Below are 24013 nucleotides of genomic sequence, written 5' to 3' on the forward strand. Positions count from 1 at the left end.
TTTTTTTTTTTTTTTTTTTTTTTTTTTTTTTGAGACAGGATGTCTCTCTGTTGTCCAGGCCGGAGTGCAGTGGCATGATCATGACTCACTGCAGCCTTGACTTTCTAGGCTCAAGCAATCCTCCCACCTCAGCCTCCCTAAGTTGCTGGAACTATAGGCACATGCCACCAGGCCTAGCTAATTTTTGTATTTTTTTGTAGAAGAGGAGTCTCATCATGTTCCCCAGGCTGGTCTCGAACTCCTGGACTCAAGTGATCCACCTGCCTCGGCCCCCCAAAGTGCTGGGATTACAGGTGTGGCCACAGCACCAGGCCTAGAGATTTTTTTTTTTTAATTTATTTTCAGGGATCAATTAACCCAAAATACGCTGTGAAAAGCAGAACGACTATCTTTTTCTGTCTTAGCCATTTTTGATCTCCATTTCCCTTATTGCAAATAAAATTTTAGTCTAAATAAATCATGTTTTGTGAGTAAACTAGAAGAAGATAGAATCATCATATTTATATTTCGTTTTCTTTTTCTCTTAATAGTGCCTGTCACTGCGACTTTTCTCATCCCTTGATCACCTCACCTAGGGAATATATAAGACTGTGGCCTTCCTGATGGTCTCCATTCAAATCCAATTGCCTACGTTGCCAGAAGTCTTTCTGGAGTGCCTCTTGCCACATCAATGCAGACTCATGATCATGATGAGGCCAGTTCCTTATTATTCACCACATCAAATCTTTTCTGGACAGAGACAGGGTCTCACTATGTTGCTCAGGCTAGTCTCAAACTCCTGGACTCAAGCTATTCTTCTGCCTTGGCCTCCCAAAATGCTGGAATTACAGGCGTGAGCCACCGTGCCCAGCCACCACATCAAGTCATAAGCCAAATCCTGCATTTCTTTGGTCATGATGTATGCATAGCAGTTATATAATTAAGCTTAAAATTAATCTACATAGTAACAGCAATATTAAGGACAATCTTTTCCTTGTAACTTGATTTACTGGAACACAAATCTTTATCCATTAGCCTGAAAAATATCCATTTCTGCATGATACCTAGGTTACTCACTTAAATCCAAGATTTGAGCCAAAATATAAGTACAATTAATCACATTGCGTTATAGCTGGTTATAGGAAACTGGTTCCCAAATTCCCATACACGATCTGCTTAAGTGAGGATAACAGATTGACTCAGGAATCAAAAGCAATCCATTTTTTCAGAAAGAAAAAAATGAAAGAGATGTCTCATTCTAGCTGCCAGACTATGATTTCCTTGAGATACAAGATTATTTGATTCATCTTTACATCCCGCAAGAATAACATAGTGTCTGAGACGTGCTAGGCATTAAATAAATATTGATTAAATGAATAAATGTAGACATTGTTAAGCTGAAGATTAAGTATGTCTCACTTCATAATTTATGAGATATGTTTTAATTATCATTTGTGTTTTAGAAACCTCTGCATATATATTTCATTTTTATGTTGATTTATCATGTCACATCATTTAAGCTTATGCTAACATTTAGTGCTCACTCACTTTTGTTTCCTTGGTTGAACATATTTTTTCCTAGGTGTATTAGAGTTTGGTCCACCTGGTGGAAAAGAACAGAGATCACTGAAGTCCCCACAAGGGGCAGGGCCGTTACTTAAAGAATATACGCCTGTGGCAACTCAGAAAAGCTGGACCATAAGACTTCAGAAAAACCAGAGACGACTTTTGATTTTCACTCTGGTGTTCTGCCATGAACACAACCTTCTGTCTATAAAGGGTGTCGCCTTTATAGGCCACTCCTCCTGCATGCTCTCGGTCTGCACCCGGTGCCACCTGGCTGACTCTCTCCCCTTCCCATGCAGACTCTTTATCACATAGCTTCCGCTTCCTCACGGGATTCTTTACTCAAAATTTGGCTTGCCATGACTCTCCATGACTTTTTTCTTCTAAGAGACAAGGTCTCGCTCCATCCCTCAGGCTGGAGTGCAGTGGCACAGCTCACTGCAGCCTCGACCTCCCAGGCTCAAGTGATCCTCCTACCTTAGCCTCCCAAGTAGCTGGGACTGCAGGTGTGTGCCACCACACCGGGCTAATAATTTTTTAATTTTTTTGTGGAGATGGGGGTTTCGTTATGTTGCCCTGTCTGGTCTTGAACTCATGGACTCAAAAGACCCTCCTGCAAGGCTGGCTGTGGTGGCTCACGCCTTTAATCCTAGCGCTTTGGGAGGCTGAAGTGGTTGGATTGCCTGAGGTCAGGAGTTCGAGACTAGCCTGGCCAACATGGCGAAACCCTGTCTCTACTAAAAATACAAAAATTAGCTGGGCATGGTGGCACATGCCTATAATCCCAGCTACTTGGGAGGCTGAGGCAGGATAATCATTTGTACCCGGGGGTCAGAGGTTGCAGTGAGCCAAGATCATGCTACTTCACTCCACCTTGGGCAAACAGCAAAACTCCATCTCAAAAAAAAAAAAAAAATCCTCTTACCTTGGTCTCCCAAAGCTCTGGGATTACAGAGCTGGGTGCGTGCCACTGTATCCAGCCCTCTATGACTTTAATTCTCATGCATGGTAATCTTTCAGCTCCTGCTCCACTGCGAAGTGATACTGTGAATTCTCCATTCAAATTCCTAAGTCAAAGTGCTCAACCAAATACATTTTGGCTGCTTGTTTGTGGGGTAAGGGTGCCATCCATGCAGTTTGTATATACAAAGCTGCCATTTGGCAGTGACTCGGGTTGGGCGGCTTCATGTAGTAGAAGGCTGTAGGCTAGCAAGTACATGATTGACGTTGCCAATAAGATAGGCCTAATCATCCACTTCTTAATGTTGCTTATTCTGGTTTCACTCTTTGATTCTAAGTTTACTTTATCATGAAGTTGTCTGAGATCACTACTTTTGCCCAAAGTCTGTAACAGTTCTAATCTTTTATATCATGTGAAACAGAAAATGTTGCATGGTACAGAGATGTTCTGTTTATTGATTAGTTATTATCTGAGAGTACTATAAAATATATATTAATACTGTGACTTGTTGAAATGTATGAAAGATAGAAAAGGAATAAAGAAAAGTTAAACCAGAATTTCCTCATTAAATCTGAACAAAGTTTCATCACTCTTGTGGCAATTAAGTTAGTATTTTGAAACCAGAGAAATGGGTTCAAATTTCTAATGACAAGTGATAGTAAAGTCCTACTTCAAAATTTAAAATCTTGAGCTTCTCTGGTCTGCATGGTAATTTAGAAACTATTAATAGAGCATTGCTTGTATTATTCTATGCAGTTTACAAAAAGTAGAGCCATTATTTAACAAGAAGAAATTTTTAAAACCACGATGAGTTGCATGGGAGAATAAAATCCAATTTTATTTTCTTCTTGAGCCACTCATTTAATTTGAAATCTTCTCTTTTTTTTAGAAAAATAAATGTTTTTTTCTTTTTTTAAATCTTCAACTTTTAGTTTATTTTCAGGGGTACCTATGCAGGACGTGCAAGTTCGTTACATAGGTAAACGTGTGCCATGGTGGTTTGCTGACCAGATCATCCCTTCACCTAGGTATTAAGCCCAGCATCCACTAGCTATTCCTTCTGATGCTTAATATGAGACTAATTTTCTGTGCTCCTAGAAGCTGTCAGACTAATTTTCTGTGCTCCTAGAAGCTTCTGTCAGCTCCTAGAAGCTGATATTCAAAACCACGTGTGTATGTAGTCTCCTGCATCTATTCCCTTATTATGAAGCTAACCTTCCCCCTTCATGAAGAAGTTTGGCATTAACAGGATAAAGTTGGGAAATGAGTTCAGAAAGCTGGTATTTAGATGGCACATTGGTACTTAAATCTGACCTATCAGAGGCCTGGCAGAAAACTAAAGTCTATAGCCGGAAATCAAACCACAGGGGAGACTGTAAGAACTCCGAGCTGCTGCCATTTTCTCCAGATAGCGATGGAGCACAGCTGTCAGAGTGAAATCCTGGCTGACTGACTGACTGCATGAAATGCTGTGAGAAACACCTGTCTCATCAAGGACATAAAATGGTAAACATGGAACATCCAATCAAGTCAGAAAAAGCCAGCTTTCATCTCCTTTTTTATGGAGTAGAGTCCAAATCAGTGTCTTTTAAAAGAGTATCCTTCAATCTGATTGTAGTGTCAATCATGGCTCAAAAGCTAAGTTCATTGGAAAAAAAATAAAACCGTGCAATAAGAAATCATACAGAGAAAAAAAGAAAGAGAAAAATCAGTAAAGGACCCTCCAGCCCTGATGGTTTTTCCCTTTGAAGTGGGGATTCATTTTGAAATTTTAAGTGTTTTTTGGTCTGCAGAAATAAGAATCCTATTATTTTTAAATGGTTATAAGCATGTAGTAATTATAGTTCAGAAATGAAAATTCTATGAAATTGGTGCTTTGAGGAGGACTGACTGAAGGCTATTTAAAATAATACATTTTTGAAGCCATAAGACTAAATTAAGCGAAGGTCTGGACTATATGAGAAAAAAAAAATTGTGGATTTCTCTTTTAAAATATTTACAACCCTGAAGGAAGAGAGGTCGTGACATAGAGAAGTTCTGACCCTCTCTTAACCCAACTTTAATCAAACAAAAATTCATAGGCAAACCTTGCTTAGAGCGCTTACATACACAGTGACAAACTCTAGGGTCTTTCTGTGCTGCTGCCATATTCAGATTTGAGAGGTAGGCGTTCAGGAGTAAGTTGAGGAGCCTTCTTGCACAACCTTAAGTCACTGTTTAAGATATTTTGAGTGTTCTTTCAGATAAAAATGGGTGCTGAGGGGTGCCTATAGTTACTCACAGTGTGAACAATTTTCAAAATACTTTTCTTATTCCTTTCCACTGAAGGTGCCTTATCTCTCCTCTTTTTTTTTCTGGACTGACATTTATTCTCATCAAAATAAGTAGTCAGGTTGATTTATTTCACCCAAATTAACCTTATATAAGGGAAGTTGCCAATAGGCTTCACAGTGTAGTCCATTGCACACAGGACATCCGACTTCCTTCTGCAGCATCCATGATGTCAAAGTTAGAGGTTAGTAGGACCCCTAAGGAGTGGAACTTTCTGGAAAAGCAAAATCCAAATCGTATCTTTCCTTCTAGATATTCACCAGAACTGTGTCTGTTCAGACCTGTGGTTCCAACAAGAAGAAATTCCAACAAGAAGAAGAAATAAATGGTATGAACTGGATCTAGTAGTTAAAGTTGTACCTTGAAAGGAATTAAAGAGTATATGGTATTTCATTTTAGCTATTTTATAAATATGTTCTTCAAAGTGTTGCTCAGTCAATTCTGCAAGCTTCTACTATAATTCAGTATTGTAATTCAATAAGTTGCCAACACTTACTGAATATCTGAGTAAAATCTTTATTGCCATGACTACTTAAATTAATTCAAATACTGAGTCCCTACTCTGCAAGTTTTTGCCAGGTACAAATCCTACTGGAAAGGCAATTCTGTCTTTTGAATTCTGGATGTTTCCTTATAAACTCCATCCCTATTAGTCACCATTTCCATCATCTCCATTTATGTAATGAGGAACATCAGCATTGCTAAGCTTAAATATGTTAGTTCTTCACTTTCTAAGCTTTCACCACTGGAGAGCATAGTTCATTTTTAAAACCAGTATCATTAGGTTCTATGTATGTGCAAAAAACATCTGTGGTTTTTATCTGCCCAGGATCCATTTCCCTCCTTTTTTTTTCTTTCTGGAAAACAGCACTTGGATTTTCCTCAGGGAAATCCTCCTCGTCCTCCACTGTCTGCAGGCTTGGTGAGACAGCCAGTCAAGCAACCCTCCCCTCTCCCGGCCTGGGGAGATCAAGTCATGTCACACTGATCCCCTCTCCCAGGAACTTGAACCTTGAGACACTTGACACCAGTTGACTTGAGGTGAAGCTGGCTCACCTCAAAAGATAGACTCCAAGCAGCCCAGCCACGGTTCCCAATACTGAAATTCTCAGAGCAGCCCTGATCCAAACTTCAGCTTTCCTTCCATAGCTCTGCTATTGGCCAGTAGCCGTCAAACGATAGTGATGCACAGTGAAGTCACATTGAGAGATTACTAAACATTAAATTATCAGGATCCATCCCTGAGATTCAGAGTCTCTGGGTCTAAGATGGTTCCCAGAGATCTGCATTTGTTTTTGGACAAACATCCCCGGGAATCCTAATGCTAATGACCCAAAGAACACATTAAGAAGCTGTATTAGGCTGCGCGCGGTGGCTCACACCTGTAAGCCCAGCACTTTGGGAGGCCGAGGCGGGCGGATCACAAGGTCAGGAGATCGAGACCATCCTGGCTAACATGGTGAAACCCCGTCTCTACTAAAAAATATAACAAACTAGCCGGGCGAGGTGGCAGGCGCCTGTAGTCCCAGCTACTCGGGAGGCTGAGGCAGGAGAATGGCGTGAACCCGGGAGGCGGAGCTTGCAGTGAGCCGAGATCGCACCACTGCACTCCAGCCTGGGCGACAGAGCCAGACTCCGTCTCAAAAAAAAAAAAAAAAAAAAAAAAGAAGCTGTATTAGTCCATTCTAATGCTGCTAAAAAAAAGACATATCTGAAAGTGGCTAATTTATAAAGAAAAGAGGTTTAATGGGCTTATGGTTCTTCATGGCTGGGGAGGCCTCACAATCAATGGCAGAAGGCAAAGGAAGAGCAAAGGGATGTCTTACATGGCGGCGGGCAAGAGAGCTTGTGCAGGGGAACTCCTCTTTATAAAACCATCAGATCTTGTAAGACGTGTTCACTATCACGAGAACAGCATGAGAAAAATCTGTCCCCGTGATTCAATTACCTCCCACAGGGTCCTTCCCATGACTCGTGGGGATTATTACACTTCAAGGTGAGATTTGGGTGGGAACACAGAGCCAAACCGTATCAGAAGCATTACTACAAACTTCCACTGAATTCCATCTTTTAAATTAGAAAGAGGTGATTTCTGGTATGTACCACCAAATTATATTACCCACCCTCTCTGAAGTTTTGGAGGGTAAGTATGGATATAGAGGCATAGAACCTTGGAGGAGAGGAAGGGAGAGATTCTACATCTTCCAAGTAGATTCTTTTAGCTCACCATTCCTTGACATCTTGCCCTGTCTCCCTTAACTAGGAGCCTTGAAAATCATTAAGAAGCCTTTGTTCCTATTAAAACTATGTCCCACTCCTCTTTGTAGAAAAAAGGTTGTGATCCACTCTTTTGAATAGCTATCACATTGTTTCATAATATCATATCTGCTCCAAAGAAAAAACTGGCTCACCCAATAATGAAACTACCATAGAGAAGTCAATGGGACACTTTGGGGGAAGTTTCACAGACTCACTAGAAATATTACCAAAAAAAAAAGAAAAGAAAAAAGAAAGGAAGAAAGAAAAACATGGTAAGAGATGGAAATTGCAACAGAACCCTTGTCCATTACTCTTTTTATTCAGGTTTATTGTTTGGAAATCAGGGTAGGTTACATAAATTATTTATTCCTTTGGTGATAGGGAGGAGAATGGTGACCTGCTCATCATAAAAGTGCAAGGAAGAAAAAATCCCCAAAAAACAAAAAATAAAGCTACTTCTGATGATTCAAACAGAAGAGAATTGGCTGTTATCTCAATGTAATACCAAGGAAGAGAACACACACAGGAGTCTGGCTCAATGGGAAACAGATCTATTCAGCAGAAAGGTCAGCTGGCAATGAAAGCCTCTAAACCAACAATACAAAAGGCTGCTTCAGAGAACAGCTACCTGCCTGTGCTGCAACAGGGGGAAGGAAGGAGGAAGGACACATCTCCTAAAATAGGAGCTGCTTGTTTTATATATGGCAAAGATGTTAGGGAAGGTTTCCATACATATAGCCATTAAAGCCCTTAACTCCAGGCTTTAAATAATCTGGTGGTGTTTTTATTTTTAAATGGCTGTGCTTGAAGACAGGTTTTTGTTTTTAAATATTTTTTGTTTTTAAACATATGTACCTACTTTTGTAACTGCTGTTTTAAAACGAAGTTAGTTTGTGGGTTTTAGTCAATTTCATGCTTTCAATCAGAACTCAGGTCTCCTCTGCACTTCAGCAGGTCCTTGTTACGGGTAAATAAGCTGCTTCTTGCTTTAAATTCTTAAAAGAAATACAAGGAATATCATCTAAATCAGGAAAAGAGGCCAAAAGAGGAAATGACTACATGGTTTCAAACTCTAGCAACCAAATTTCTCTTCTACTTTATGCATATCAACCAAATTTCTTTCACTTTATGCATATTGATGAGACCAAGAAACATTTATACCATTGCAAAGCTCTGTGTATGTGTGTTTATACAAACAAGTATATAGTGAATTTCACATATATCACACAAATCAGTGAAGTATCTGGGGGAAGCTTCATAGACTCACTGAGAGCATTTCCTCTCTTCCCCACAATGACATACTATAATGACAAGTAGGAATAAAGGGGTAGTAATGAAAAAGTAAAAATTTGATATTTCCCCAGCATTATGTATATATGTCTTGAGGGTCTGTCATTGGCCAGGCATTTTTGCTGGGCAACAGAGATACAACAATCAAAAAGGGAATGAAAGAAACTTAGGTCCAAAGATGGGCAGACAACTAAAGGGATAATTAGGATAAGGTAGGGTAAGTGTTACAATAGGGGAAAAGCAAGGATACCTAACCAAGACCGGAGAACAGCCTCTGCAGAGGAGCACAGGCAAATGAAAGAGTGTTGTTTGTTGGGAAACTGTATGAAATGAAATGCCACTGGGACTTCAGGGGATGACGGTGCTGCGAGTAGAGGCTAAGGAGACAAACACTGGCTTGATCAAGAAGCGTCTCATAGCAACATTGCTCAGATTGCACTCATATTCTCAGAAAAATGGGAACCAACTGGGGGCTTTAAGCAGAGAAATACCATGGTTGCTCTTGAAAAAAATCACAATGGCAGTTCCAATGTGGAGAATAAATTGTTGGAGGATGAAGACTAAAATGGGGTGACCAGTTAGGAGGTTGCTGATATGGTTTGGCTTTGTCCCCACCCAAATCTCATCTGGAATTGTATTCCCAATAATCCCCACTTTCGAGGGAGGACACAGTGGGAGGGACCTGGATCGTGGGTGCAGTTTCCTCCATGTTGTTCTTGTGATAGTGAGTTTGTCATGAGAGCTGAAGGTTTTATAAGGGGTTCTTCCCCCTTTGCTCTCTTCTCTGTCCTGCCACCACGTGAAGAAGGTCCTTACTTCTCCTTCTGCCATAACTGTAAGTTTCCTGAGGTCTACCCAGTTCTGAGGAACTGTGAGTCAATTAAACATCTTTCCTTTATAAATTATCCAGTCTTGAGTACTACTTTACAGCAGGGTGAGAATGGACTACTGCAGTTACTGTGGTAACTTGGGAAGGAAATAACAGCCTGCACTAGGATTGAGATAGGTGGAATAGAAAGAAAAGATTCCAGAGCTCTCAAGGAAGTAGCAATGATTGAACATGAGTGAATGGATCAGAAAGTAAAGAGGGACAGGGACCATGTTTCTGGCTTGGAGAGTATAACACTGTCATTTAATCTAACCAGTAAATGAGGAGTAGATGTAAGTAGTGGTGGGAGAGTGGACGGGAGGAGCAGAGAGGGGGAGGAACAGGACTGCAAGGATGGAGCTCAGTCTTGCATAACCATGTTTACAGTGCCTGGAGAGTTTCCAAATAGCGAAGTCCGGAAACTTTTGAATATGGGTCTAAAACTTGGAAGAAAGATCTGGGCTGGGATTTGGTAGCCATCAGCATATGTATAGAAAAGTTAACTTCAATTTCTCTAGCCATTTTTTCTAAGTCTATTTTTTTTTTGTAGATTTTCTTTCTTTTGAGCATTCCTCAAATGTTATGTTGCCATTCACCAGCTTCTCTAGAGTTGAGGATGAACTCATGACCACCTGAAGGAATAGCAATATGGCAAGACATTGAACATGTCATATGTAGATGAGGACAAATAGGAAGAAAAAAAATGGAGACAGGAGAATGTGGTATTACAGAAGTGAAGTGAAAAGTGTTTTAGACAGTGGGATGGGGCCATGTCCAAGAGATGTGACCATGTGACCATTATGAGTGGTGGGTATCTTTAGTGGAGGATGATAACTCAGTAGGCTAGTGCAAATTAATGGAAATATCTCTTAAGATGATGTAAATTCATCTGCTTAGATCTCATATATTCTGTCTGACCTTCATTTACTTAGGAAATCTGCCAGCAACCAAGGCGTTTCCACAGTGCAAATCAATTCAGTAGGACTTGATCACCCTTCATGAAACAGGTTCTTATCATGCAAAGCAAAGGATGTAACCCTAACCCACAGTTAAGCACCTCCACACATAACATCCCATGAACGCCAGACCTAAAGAACCAGCCAGACCTTGCCCTTCTTTATTCCAAAATACTTTGAGTACACATGACAATTTCTCAATCAACAGACTCCTCAATTTATGAATTAATTTTGCTCAATGCATTTCAGGTTGAGTGTTTTCTAGTGAGCTAGGAGACAACATATATTTAAATTTTATAAGCCTTTCTAGAAAAAGGTGAGAGAGAAATTAATTTTGAGGCATTTGTCACATTAAATATGTATTATTAAATTAAAACATACTTATGACAACATACCTAATGATGTAAAAGGTAAAATCCTGCCTGTTCCTCTATAATCTCATTTTCATGTGCTGTTCATATATTGGTAAAGTCTTTTAGACCTCTACTCGTGCAAACACCAATATAAATGCAAACACATGTAGAATAAATGCAATCATACTATATACATTGCTCTATGTCTTAATTTTTATAAAACATATTCTCAGAATATAAACCTCCTTCTATGTCAGTCTATACAAATCTAGCCTTTTCTCTTTAATGCCTATATGCTATTTCCTACTATAGGTGGTATACCATTTATTTGTTCCTATTGTCAGATAATCCTGTTATGTCAAACACATTTTGATGTTCCAGAAACTCATATATTTCCACCACTAGACTAGACTTTTCTGAGAACAGAGATGAAAGGTTCAATTCCTCTCTACATTTCTAACTTTCAGAATAGCCTTGGGCAAAGAGCAGGGACTCAGTAATTGCTTCATGAATGAACAGTTAGATCATGACCATTACAGCCCTACATAACTCAATACGCTTTACAAGAGCTTTCTTTAAAACAATGAAGGCATCCTTCTAAAAGGGACTGCTCTTTTTCAGCATTGGAGAAGTTGTGCTCAGATGCAGAGGGAGGTGGGAATAATCACAATTAAAACAGTTCACATTTACTTGAGTACTTACTATGTACCAAGTGTTTTCATAGTTTAACACGTTTAATAATCATAGAAAACTTAAGAGGAAGACTCTATTATTATCCTTGTTTCATAGAAAGGGAAGTTGAGGCACGGAGTGATGGAGTGACTTGCAGGAGCTTCTCCAGTGTGCAAAGGCTGGGCCCCTGCCCCAGAAGTGTCATTCACGCATGAAGCTGCCTCTCCAATGGGAAGAAAAAGTGATCAGTGTTAATTGGGGACGTGCTGGGAGGTGCTAAGGCAACCGGAGGGGCCCATGCCCCTGAACATGCACCAACAAGCTCAACCTCTACACATGCCCAGAGGTTGCCAACCGCCAACTTAATTTCATTTTCATTAAGGAGCCTCTGTGCTCCTTAATGTTTATATGAAAGTTTACCTTACTTTCTTTTTACTTTTATTTTATTATTTTATTTCTGAGACGGAGTCTTACTCTGTCACCCAGGCTGGAGTGCAGTGGTGTGATCTCTGCTCACTGCAACCTCCACCTCCCGGATTCAAGTGATTCTCATGCCTCAGCCTCCTGAGTAACTGGGATTACAGGCACCTGCCACCACACCTGACTAATTTTTGTGTGTTTAGTAGAGGTGGGTTTTCACCAAGTTGGCCAGGCTGGTCTTGAAATCCTGACTTCAAGTGATCCGCCCACCTTGGCTTCCCAAAGTGCTGGGATTACAGGAGTTAGCCACCACACCTGGCCTCTTATTTTCTTTTAATAAAATGTCATTATGCAGTGAGGTTTATAATTAAAGCAAAATTTAAAGCTCTGAAAAAATTAAGGATTTTAACATGGCCAATATTAAAAGCTATTATTAACAAAAACACATGCAGTTCCAAATATGAAAAGTTAGCAATTTCTTCCAAAATACACATATGAACTTGACATTCAAAGATACAGAGGTCTTAAAAGCCAAGTATCACCTTTAAAGGACATCTTAAGACACATCTGGAAAAGTTCTGAGTGATTTAAGGAGACATATATATACACACACACATATATATATGTATACACACACACATACATATACATACACACATAGTATATATACACACATACATACACATGTGCCTTTAAAAATCATTTACTGTGAAAATATATTTCCCAAGGCATATGTAAGTGTATAGCTCATACTTATTTTATTTATTTATTTAGAGATGGAGTCTTGCTCTGTCTCCCAGGCTGGAGTGCAGTGGCACGATCTTGGTTCACTGCAGCCTCCACCTCTGGGGTTCCAGTGATTCTCCCACCTCAGCCTCCCAAGTAGCTGGGATTACAGGCGTGCACCACCACACATGGCTAAGTTTTTGTATTTTTAGTAGAGACGAGGTTTCACCCTGTTGTCCAGGCTGGTCCTGAACTCCTGACCTCAAGTTATCTGCTCATCTCGGCCTCCCAAAGTGCTGGGATTACAGGCGTGAGCCACCGTGCCCAGCCTGCTCATGCTTATTTTAACTGGTGGGACAATTCTGATCACTTGTGAAAAGTATGAATTGTGAGTGAAAAACCACAATTAAAAAAAAAAAGTATACTACCTACATTCTGCTAACCAGAAATCTCTGTGAACTGGCACTTCAGCACTTCTCTAGCCCAGAGATAACTGATTTTTATATCAAAAGCACTACAACATTTTCATGTTAAGTGAATTTAATTATAATCCCATTATTTAAACTTGGAAAGACATTCCAAACAAGATGAACAAAGCACTATACAAGGAGTAAGAGTCCATTTCAGCTTGAATCTCAGTTTGACCATCCTCAGACTCTGTGGCCTTTGACAGTACAGTTTATGTCCCTGATGTGAAAATTTCTTATCCATAAAATGAAGATATCATCACTTCCTTTGCCTATTCCTAATGATTGCTTTAATGTCAAATGAAATAGTGGGCATAAAAGTATTTTGTAAACTTTGAAGGACTCCGTGAATGTGCACTGGGTAATTGTAACAATCAGAATTTAACTAGAGTACCGAAGCTTAAGTTATGGTACATATACAAATGCAATGTCACTTGGTGACATTTAAATGCTCTAAAAGCTCAAAGGTGATCACACCCTATGGAAAGTGTGGATCTTATAAGAGATTAGTGACATGTGGACTACGTTACCTTCCAGTATCTAGTCATTTCTTAAAGCTTTTCAAGACTATTAGTAGTTAGCAACTAACACAGGCAGCAACCAAGGAGACAGCAAATTCCCCTGCTTCATATCTCCTGTCACAGTAACTACTCATTTTTGAAAAATGACGACGTATCAGGCCAGAAGTAAGTGCACACAAACATTATTTCATCTTAGCTCTCACAATAAACTTTTGAAATTGTACTATTATCCTGATTATATGGATGAGAAAACTGAGGCTCAAAGAAAGAAAAGAACCCCACTATCACACCCCACTATCACATGATAAGTAAATGATTATTTCAAAATTCAAACCCAGGCTAAGTCTGATTCCATTTGTATATATCTCTGTCCATAACATTTGTCTTTAATGATTTTGTTATGCTAATTACCAGATGCTTTTCTTCTTGCCAGTTCTCTTCTGAAGGATAATGCCTCAAAAGACAGATAACCTAAGACAAAAAGAAGCAAGATACTTGAACAGGTACTTCACAAAAGAAGATGGCTAAATGGGCGGGCGCGGTGACTCACTCCTGTAATCCCAGCACTTTGGGAAGCTGAGGTGGGCGGATCACAGGTTCAGGAGCTCAAGACCAACCTAGCCAATATGGCGAAACCCCGTCTCTACTAAAAATACAAAAATTAGCTGGGCATGTTGATGGGCACTTGTAGTCCCAGCTACTCAGGAGGCTAAGGCAGGAGAATCGCTTGAACTCGGGAGGTGGAGGTTGCAGTGAGCCGAGACTGTGCCACTACACTTTAGCCTGGCGACAGAGTGAGACTCCATCTCACAAAAAAAAAAAAAAAAAAAAAAGAAGATGGCCAAATGGTCAATAAATATATGAAAACATGCTTGACTTCATTAGTTATCAGGGAAATGCACAGCAAAGCCATAATGGGATACTCTGACATAGCAGACAGGCTAAAATGCAAATGACAATACTAGGTATAGGGGGGAGGCACGCAGGTGGGAGTGAACACTGATCCGACGTTTCAGATGAACTGAGAGTATTAACTGGTTTCAGAAAGCTGCTGACCAGCATCTACTTAAGAACAATGTATTTATACTGTACCCTATGACTTGGCAATTTCATTCCTTGATTCGCATCCAAAAGAAATGCATACATAAACATTCACAATATGGCATGTCCCAACTGTTTATAACAGCACTATTTATGATAGCTCCAAAGTGGAGACTACCCAAATGCCCATCAACAGTAGCATGGATCACTAAGTTGTCATGGAGCCACACAATGGAAATCTGTATAGCCATGAGCACGAGAAACTGCAGCTTCAACTATGTGCAGCCACGTGGGTTAACATCATGAATACAATGGTGAGCAAAACAAGCTGGATGAGAGGAGAGTACATGCTGTTTGAGTTCGTTTGAATAAAATTCAGAAACAGGAAAAACCAATCCACCATGTTAGAAGTCTGTTTAGTGGGTACCCTGGGGGAGGTGGGAGACAGCTGGAATTGGAAGTGAGGAGAAGGTCGCTCACGATGCTTGGTTTCTCGATTTGAGCGTTGGTTACACAGGCATGTTCACTTTGAGAACATTCTTCAAGCTCGACACTTATAATTTCTGCACCTACTTTTCTGCGTGTATGTTATACTTCAGTAATAATACATTTTAAAATAACTAAAAGGATATAATTGGATTGTTTGTAACACAAAGGATAAATGCTTGACGGGATGGATACCCATTTTTCCATGATGGGATTATTACGCGTTGCATACCTGTATCCAAACATCTTATGTACCCCATAAATATATACACCTATTATGTATCCACACAAATTAAAACATTTTTTCAAAAAGCTTACCAAAAAGAGTTAGTATCTCTGCTCTCCAAAGCCTGCAAATGTCAATACTTTAGAAGTGTTTCACAGAAATGCACACAGAGCTTACCATGTTTATATATCCTTTTAAATTTAAGAGTATTTATTCAGCTCACAGATTTTCATGTCTTTAACGAAATAGCGAGACAGTTTAGGTAAATGCAGGAATTACTTCTGAGCTGTGAAGCTGAGTTCTAAAAGAATGATGGTTAGGAGTAAACAAAAGAATGAAGACTAGATATTGAACATCAATAATAATGTCAAGAATAAAAGGCTTATGCATTGAGTCTTAAAGAGCAAGACAGAGCTACAGCCTACAGCCTACTTCTGCGAGCCCAGTGTTCAGAGAAGTTTTGAATCTGAAGGTAACGTTAAACAAGTGAGGGGAAGGAACCTAATAAAAGCAACAGCTTAGAAAGGTAAAAACCTAGAAATAAAGAACTATGGCATATGCATATAACTTTCTTTGAAACCCACATAACTTTCATATTCTTTCTGAGAGACAATGTTTGAGTAGGAGGAATTCTTAAGAAAGCTGTCATGCTAAAAAGAAAAAGTATAAGAACTAGTGAAAGATTAAGATACACACACAGATGCAAATTTGTCAATTGATTTATATTATATCTAAAATATATTCTCTATATAATTAGATCTAACAGATATATGCATACATGTATGTATATAAATCTTGGCATTTAGTTCCAGTATTATCAGAATTGTGATTCCCTGAAATTGACAATAGATTTGAGAAAGGACACCAGGACAGCCCAACCGGTGTGATGAGATCCTAACCACTAGTACCACATACGGGTCTGGCTGCCCTTTGTATTCAATGAGCAGCCTCTAGACTCATCTGCTTTGCAGACAAATCTAAAGTCTCCATCACAGATAGATGCACAGTGGGTTCTTTTCCTCCAAGGAAAAAAATAGGTTTCAGATTTAACCTATCTTCCGCTCTGGGTTGGCCATCTGTAAAGAAAACTGCAATCCATAAAGTGTCAAAGAAGAGAGGTTAAAACAGCAGCACGTGGGTTAGAGGTAAGGCTTCCCAAGAGAGAAATGCTCTAAAGTACAGGAAAATTTATTTCTAGTGACCAAGGTTATGCATTTCTTTTACCTTTAAAATACACTTGTGCTCTACATATTGTGGTACTTTATTCAAAATACAGGGTAAAAATATTTGAGAATGAGCAGATGAACCAAGTCTCTGTATCTTTCAATCAAGACTTCAAAAATCCAGATTATGCTGTCTCTTCTTTCTTTTTTTTTATTTTTTTATTTTTATTTTTTATTTTATTATACTTTAAGTTCTAGGGTACATGTGCATAACGTGCAGGTTTGTTACATATGTATACATGTGCCATGTTGGTGTGCTGCACCCATCAACTCGTCAGCACCCATCAATTCATCATTTATATCAGGTATAACTCCCCAATGCAATCCCTCCCCCCTCCCCCCTCCCCATGATAGGCCCCAGTGTGTGATGTTCCCCTTCCCGAGTCCAAGTGAGCTCATTGTTCAGTTCCCACCTATGAGTGAGAACATGCGGTGTTTGGTTTTCTCTTCTTGTGATAGTTTGCTAAGAATGATGCAGCTCTTCTTTCTATTTATTTACATGTTCGATGTAAGAAGAAGAACTAAAATAAGTAGGGTAAAAATTTGTTGCTTTGTTGGAGGTCTTATTTCAGAATTTCTGTATTCATTAGGCACACATAACCACGGATTTCTTCTAATTCATTATACGAGAATAAACAGAAACACAGAAAGCTAAGAAATTCTCACTCTTCATTATTCTCGTAACTATGGATTTTTAAATTAAAATTATTTTTGTTTTTAACTTAAGGTTTTCTTTAGGCGGCTAATCTTATACTCTAAAAAGTTTGTAACACGTATTCCCAAATCTTATTAAAAAAGCAATTAATTTTTTGATTGGATGAAAACCATCTATCCCTGCAGATGTCGTCTTTAGAAATCTTGGCTGGTTACCTCACTACTCCATTGATTTCTGATATGTCAACTGTTGCATTCAAAAGACAAATGGCACCAAATATGTAACAATTACAAAAACCTTTAAATGAAAGGGGTTTTTCAGGCTTTTACTTGTTTAATCGAATTGATCACTCTCTTTAAGATTCGACAGTATAGTTATCTCTTCCCTGCCCTCCCACCCCGCCCCCTCACCGTTTCCAACTTTATTATTGAGATCATATCAGATTTTGACCTTGTTTGTCCTATAAGTCTCACGTATATCTCTTCCTGTGGCCAATTTTCCAAGGTCACAGGTTTCTTTACCTTCAACACTTTAAGTATTGATTAGCTTGCTTTGTCAATTTTCTATTTGTTTTGCAGTCAGGAATGTCAAACCAGTGTTAAACAATTCAGCACTGCAGTTTGCCCAGCCTGCATAAACCTCCTGTGCCCTTTCGTATCCCTCCCTGAAAATAGAGGAGCTGCACGCAAAAGGAGTATGAAAATCAAGCCAGCGCTTCCTCGGAGCTGGTCGGCTAGTGTATGGCACAGCATATTTCAATTAGCATCCAATCATGTTAAGTAGTGATGCTTCAATATTTGTGTGAGCCTGCCTTGTAGAATTTAATACTCAGACAGCCATTTTGCAAAACACAGCAGGGCCATGAAATAAGGGCTATTTCAGTGAAAGAGTCACAGGATGATAAAGCTGTTGCAACAGCTGTGTCATCCATCCAGTGATTATTATCTACTATTTTTCTGAAGCTGCTCAAAATAGGATTTAGTGTTAGCCTCTGCGCCTATCTATAATTTATCAAACTCCGTGGTATTTCTCCCCTCCACCATCCCATCATTCAAATATGAAAACAGGACTACTGTAGGTAAAAGAGAGTATCAACTGGTTTGAATGAGACAGATCTCTGAGACAACGGACTTCTCAAACCAATCCCTATGCAAGTTATTTCCAACCTTATCAAAGTCACAAGGCACAAAAGATAGATAAAAACATCTCTGGGAAAAAAATAAACAGCTCAGAATCTCCTATACCTCAGATTCCTTGAAAACTCATGGTACGAGATGATCGACTGTCTGGTTGGTTCAGCAGAGGGAATAAAAACAGCTGAAAGAGGCAACATGCACCAGACAGACACGAACAGTATTTTCAGCTCCCAGCTGCAATTCTACAGCAATAGAAACTTACATAGGACACCCGTACTCGCCGGCGATGCACCAGCCCGCAGCACTGCATGAAGAGGGGGCAGAACGCAGTCAGCGTGTGGCTTCACCAAGCTGCACTGTGCCTTGTCTTCTCGTCACAGCCTCGGTCCATTTCTTCCCACCTTCTACTCCCAGGTAAGAGGCATGAGCAAATCGCTTAGCTTCTGCCTCCTAGGTAGTTTCTAAAAAAGCCACCGTTCCTGCAGGCATGCCAAAACTTTGTTCTCCCCTGTTTGTCTTTTTTTGGGGGGTGGGGGGTGTAATTTGAGATCTTCTTCAAGGGGGTTTCCTATTTGCAAAAATCTACAAGAAGTAGCATTAATTTTCCAGAAGTAAGTATTGCTAACACAGAGTTAGGACTGTCCAGATCATCAGAGTTTCTTGGTGACGCTTTTACAGTAGCCATTCTCAACTCGGGAGATTTTCAAACATCTGAGAATCTTGCATTTCACGACCCTGCAGTATTCTGCTTTTAAAAAGGAGGAGGCCTACTCCTGCTGCTGTTTATGTGACTGCTTCTTAGCACGCTGCTGTTCCTGCTTCCGCGGCTGCTCAGCTATGATTGCCTTCTTCACAATGCACAGGCTGACAGCAGCATCCTGGATTCACTGTTACCTCTGTAACGTTTTGGGCATATCTGATTTGCTACTTCTCCCTCCTCCCCTGACCCTGAAAAATGACTGAGTCTAGACTCGACTTTACTGTGGATTCCTAGGACTACAGAAACATCCTCCAAACCGTCAGATGCTTTTGTCCTGCAGTAGGTATTTCACATGAATTGTAAGGATAGCCAAAGTGGCCTCAGGACCTGACTCGCTCAAGCACTGCAGCGCACGGCTGTTTGGTGCTCACTGACAAATATTCATTTTCTGGGTTAAAGCATGTTAAATAAACGTAACTGTGGAAGGCGAATTTGATCCGACTCAGACCTCATTAATTCATTAGATCACACACCACCTATGATTTAGATATGATAAACGACATAAGGCTGCCTTCCAAGTGTGAGAGCTCCCAAGTCAATATTCTTTGTAAGTTATTATTTAGCTCTTTCCCTAAAGACCCGGTTTTCAGGGACTGAGTTGATCCTAATATTCTCCCTAAAGACCTTGTGCATGTCACATGTAAAAAGATGAATCATTAAGACATGTGGAGATTCAGCTGTTCATTTGTACGGTATCAGCCATTCTGATACGCAATGATTCATAAAACCCTTTAGTGTGTCATAGATATTGATCCAAATTTGCCCCCATGCCCAATCATTCCATATTCTGCTGAGACCTAAGAAGGTATGTTAATGATTTCATGTCACGGATTAACCACCACTACGTTCTTTAGGTTCCTGGAAAAATAAGACAATTCTCAACAATTTACCAGTATTTTCTCAAGGCTGTTTTGAGATAGGGTCTCACTCTGCTGCCCAAGCTGAAGTGCAGTGGTACAATCATGGCTCACCGCAGCCTTGAACTCTTGATTGCCTTGCTCAGGCAATCCTCCCACCTCAGACTCCCAAGTAGCTAGAGTTGTAGGTGCATGCCACCAACCTGGTTAGTTTTTTGATGTTTTTTTTTTTTTTTTTGAGACAGAGTCTCACTCTGTCACCCAGACTGGAGTGCAGTAGCACAACCTCAGCTCTCTGCAACCTCCACCTCCAGGGTTCAAGCAATTCTCATGCCTCAGCCTCCTGAGTAGCTGGGACTGTAGGTGTGCACCACCATGCCTGGCTACTTTTTGTCTTTTTTTTTTTTTTTTGGTAGAGATGGAGTTTCACCATGTTGGCCAGTTGGCCAGGCTGGTCTTGAACTCTTGGACTCAAGTGATCTGCCCATCTTGGCCTCCCAAAGTGTTGAGATTACAGGTGTAAGCCACAGTGCCTAGCCTAATTTTTAAAAAAATTTTTATAGAGACAGGGGTCTCACTTTGTTGCCCAGACTGGTCTCAAACTCCTGGCTTCAGACCATTCTCCTGCTCCAGCCTCCTGAAGTGCTAGGATTACAAGTGTGAGACACTATGCCTGGCCTTAAAATCTATGATTTGAAGCAACAGTTTTATATTGTTATTAATAGTCTAAGAGGTTGATAGAGCCGAAAAAAAAATTCTGCCTTAATCTCCTTATTTAACTGATAAACCAGGTCCCAAAATGATTCCACGTTCTGTTTATCAGTAATATAAGCAATAGCATAATTTAAACCCTGTAACTTATACAATCTACATAGTCTGTGAAAATTCTATGGTCTTATCATATACCAGTCAATCCTTTGTGGATCTGAAGGTCCAAAAGGAAAATAGCAGATAGTCTATAGATAGACCATAAGGACACTTCAGTGATTAAATCAGAAACCTAGAGTAAAACAAAATTTCTGAATTACACTGCAAATTGGCTCTTGAAGTAAATCCTGGGGAAAAAAAATCCCTCACCATTTTCTGAACCATACATGATATATTTCTAGTAGGTAGGATTTCAATTTGATTTTTTAAAGAAACTTTAGTGAGAAGAACACCAAATAATATAAAAGAACACATAATTCAAATTCAAGATTTTTTTTTTGTCCTTTCTTTTTTTTTTTTTTGACACAGAGTTTCGCTCTTGTCGCCCAGGCTGGAGTGCAGTGGTGGGATCTCGGCTCACTGCAACCTCCGCCTCCCAGGTTCAAGTGATTCTCCTGCCTCAGGCTCCCGAGTAGCTGGGATTACAGGTGCCCACTACCAGCCTGGCTAATTTTTTGTATTTTTAGTAGAGATGGGGTTTCACCACGGTAGGTAGGCTGGTCTCAAACTCCAGACCTTGTGATCTGCCCACCTCAGCCTCCCAAAGTACTGGGATTACAGGAGTGAGCCACCGTGCCTGGCCTCAAGTTTTTTCTTAAGGCCCCTTCATCACCTCCATCACCACACTTTTACTAGAATAACTGAATAAAGAATAAAAATTCAGCTTAAAGTTAGAATAAGATGAAAACACTGGGGAAACGATCTATCCTTTCTATGATTCTGAATTTGATTTGGAATTCACTTAACTTTTTATTAACTATGATATTTTTATATACAATATAAGAGAGATTCCTCCGTTCATTAGAGATTCCACCCACCTTGTCATTCAAGAATCCACAAAAGGATTCCAAGCACTAACTAATTTGATTCGGCAAACATCTATAGAGCACCTTCTGTTTGCTCAGTGCTGTGCTAAGGTGCTGGGGATATGAAATGAATAAAATACAATCCATGTATTCCTCTAGGCACTTGTAACAACTGAGGAGGCTGGGTGCGGTGGCTCATGCTATAATCCCAGCACTTTGGGAGGCCCAGGTGAGCAGATCACCTGAGGTCAGAAGTTTGAGACCAGCCTGACCAACATGATGAAACCTCATCTCTACTAAAAACACAAAAATCTGCTTGGCATGGTGGCGCATGCCTGTAATCCCAGCTACTCAGGAGGCTGAGGAAGGAGAATCACTTGAACCTGAGAGGCAGAGGTTGCAGTGAACCAAGATCACGCCACTGCACGCCAGCCTGGGTGACAGAGGGAGACTCTGTCTCAAAAAAACAGAGGAAAGATGACACAGTATTTAAGAGTAAAGGGAACACCAAGGAAACAACTCCTAACCATCCCTGGAAGGAACAACAGAGACTTCACAAAGATGAGGACACGGGCTAGCCTTGCAGAATGGATAGAATTGCATTCAGTGGAAAGTGGGCGGAGAAAGAATCCCAGGCAATGGGCAGAAAATGCAAAAGCACAGAAAATTACGTACAGACTACACACAGAACAAATTGTGTTTCTATAGTGTGTATGAAGAAGGGTATCTTCAGACAACAGGGATCTACCCCAAGTCCTCATTCCAAACTCAGTTCTCCCCCAGATTCACAGTCTTTACTTATCTCTATATCCCTAGCACTTAGTACAGTGACTGAAACATAGTAGGTATCACAAAGATTCATAGTTGTCCCCTCCTGATCCATTCTTTACTTCATTTAAAGTAACAGAAATAGACATTGGCTGCTGGGCTAAGACTAATGTCCCAGCTTCTCTTGCAACGTGGATGGCCACAGGACTAGATTTCTGGTCAATGGGCAGATGCAGAAATGGCATGTGCCAATACCCAAGTCATGTGTCATTGCTGAGAGCTGGGACAGCCATTTATAATGAGAAGAAAGCTGCACATTCAGGAGAACAGAGCGACAAGACAGACCCAAATCCCTAGGGCAGGGGAGTTGCAATATTGACCCAATAGTGCTTACATTTGGACTGCACCAAGAAAGAGACGTAACTCCTATATTGGCACTTTTGCTCTGATTTCAATTATAGATCCTAAACTTGTACTATTATTATTATTATTAATTTTTGAGACAGGATCTCTGTCACGCAGGCTGGAGCGCATTGGTGCAATCTTAGCTCACTGTAGCCTCAACCTCCTAGGCTCACGGTGATCCTCCCACCTCAGCCTCCCAAATAGTAGTTGGGACTACAGGCGTGTGCCAACATACCCAGCTAATTTTTGTATTTTTTGTAGAAACGGGGTTTTGCCATGTTGCCCAGGCTGGTCTTGAACTCCTGAGCTCATGCAATCCGCCCACCTTGGCCTCTCAAAGTGCTGGGATTAGAGGCCTGAGCCACCACACCCGGCCTAAACATGTATTTTAAAAGCACCTCAAAGTGCTTCTGGAATGAATGATGAATTCACAGATCCAAGCCTGTGGAGGAGGAGGGGGAGGGGAAGAGGTGAATAAGAAAAGGCAAGAGTGGAGAGGAAAATCAGGATCTCAGGCTGGGACTACCTGCGTCCCAGCAAGAGTTTAGATGCAGCAAAGAGTTTAGAATTGAACTGGTAGTACATACAGAATTATTGAAACTTTTAAATGTGAAAATATCTGCAGTTTTATTAGGAAGTAGAAAAAAAATTTCAGACTGTTGAGTCTGAAAATAACCTGGTCAATAGTTCAACCTCGGCAAGAAATTGAAAGGTTTTGAGCTTGTATACTTGTCTGTGATAACTGTTCATTTACTAAATAACCAGATAAAGTCAATAAAAACTAGTTGCTTGGCTCATGTAGCTAAATTACAAACTAATGAACTGCTAAATTAGCTGTTTTGTTATAATATGAGATAACTTAAGAGCAAAATATTGAAAAGTGATATGAAGAGGCTCAATGACAAAAGTCAACAAATTAAAAATAATCAAAGATAAATGTAGATAATATTGATGGCAGATATATATTTTTTAATCCAAGGGATTTATTCCCGGAGAGTCATTTGAAAGTATGAGGATTACTGTTTCTTTACTATTCACCGTCCACGTTACTATGAGTTAGGAGTGGCAAGAACACAGTCAAAGTTAAACATCAGATGAAGTGCTTCCTCCAAGAAGAGAACTCTTTGATAATAAGAAATGAAAGACCTAAAGAAGCCTTCTGTGGCAGAACTGAAGGTTTTTTTGTCAGAGTTGACTCTGCTTAAGTGTTTCTGGCTTTTCTGTGGCTGTGATTTCAGGAAAGAAGGGTCCCTCCTCCGACAGACACTTGCTCATATCCTCATTCGACTCTCCCTTCATAGTACGTCTGCAACCATGAAGAGCCTAGTGTCCTTAAGTTGACCAAAAATTCTTT

General features: G+C 40.1%; 1 protein-coding gene across 5 annotated transcripts in view; it reads right to left on the reverse strand.

Annotated features, from left to right (window-relative positions):
- The window catches only part of CACNB2 (calcium voltage-gated channel auxiliary subunit beta 2), a 413977-nt gene that overhangs the window by 266695 nt on the left and 123269 nt on the right, over positions 1 to 24013 (reverse strand). For 2 of the 5 annotated variants that reach the window (XM_023223144.2, XM_023223143.2), the window contains exon 1: positions 18399 to 18995. The exons of the other annotated variants lie outside the window; for them this stretch is intronic. In XM_023223144.2, coding sequence (XP_023078912.1) covers positions 18399 to 18446 — 48 coding nt within the window. In that variant the 5' untranslated portion in view covers positions 18447 to 18995. Of the gene's footprint in view, positions 1 to 18398; positions 18996 to 24013 lie in introns of those variants that run through there. 5 annotated transcript variants of the gene reach the window in all.

The sequence above is a fragment of the Piliocolobus tephrosceles genome, chromosome 9 (assembly GCF_002776525.5).
Source record: "Piliocolobus tephrosceles isolate RC106 chromosome 9, ASM277652v3, whole genome shotgun sequence".
Classification (NCBI taxonomy): domain Eukaryota; kingdom Metazoa; phylum Chordata; class Mammalia; order Primates; family Cercopithecidae; genus Piliocolobus; species Piliocolobus tephrosceles.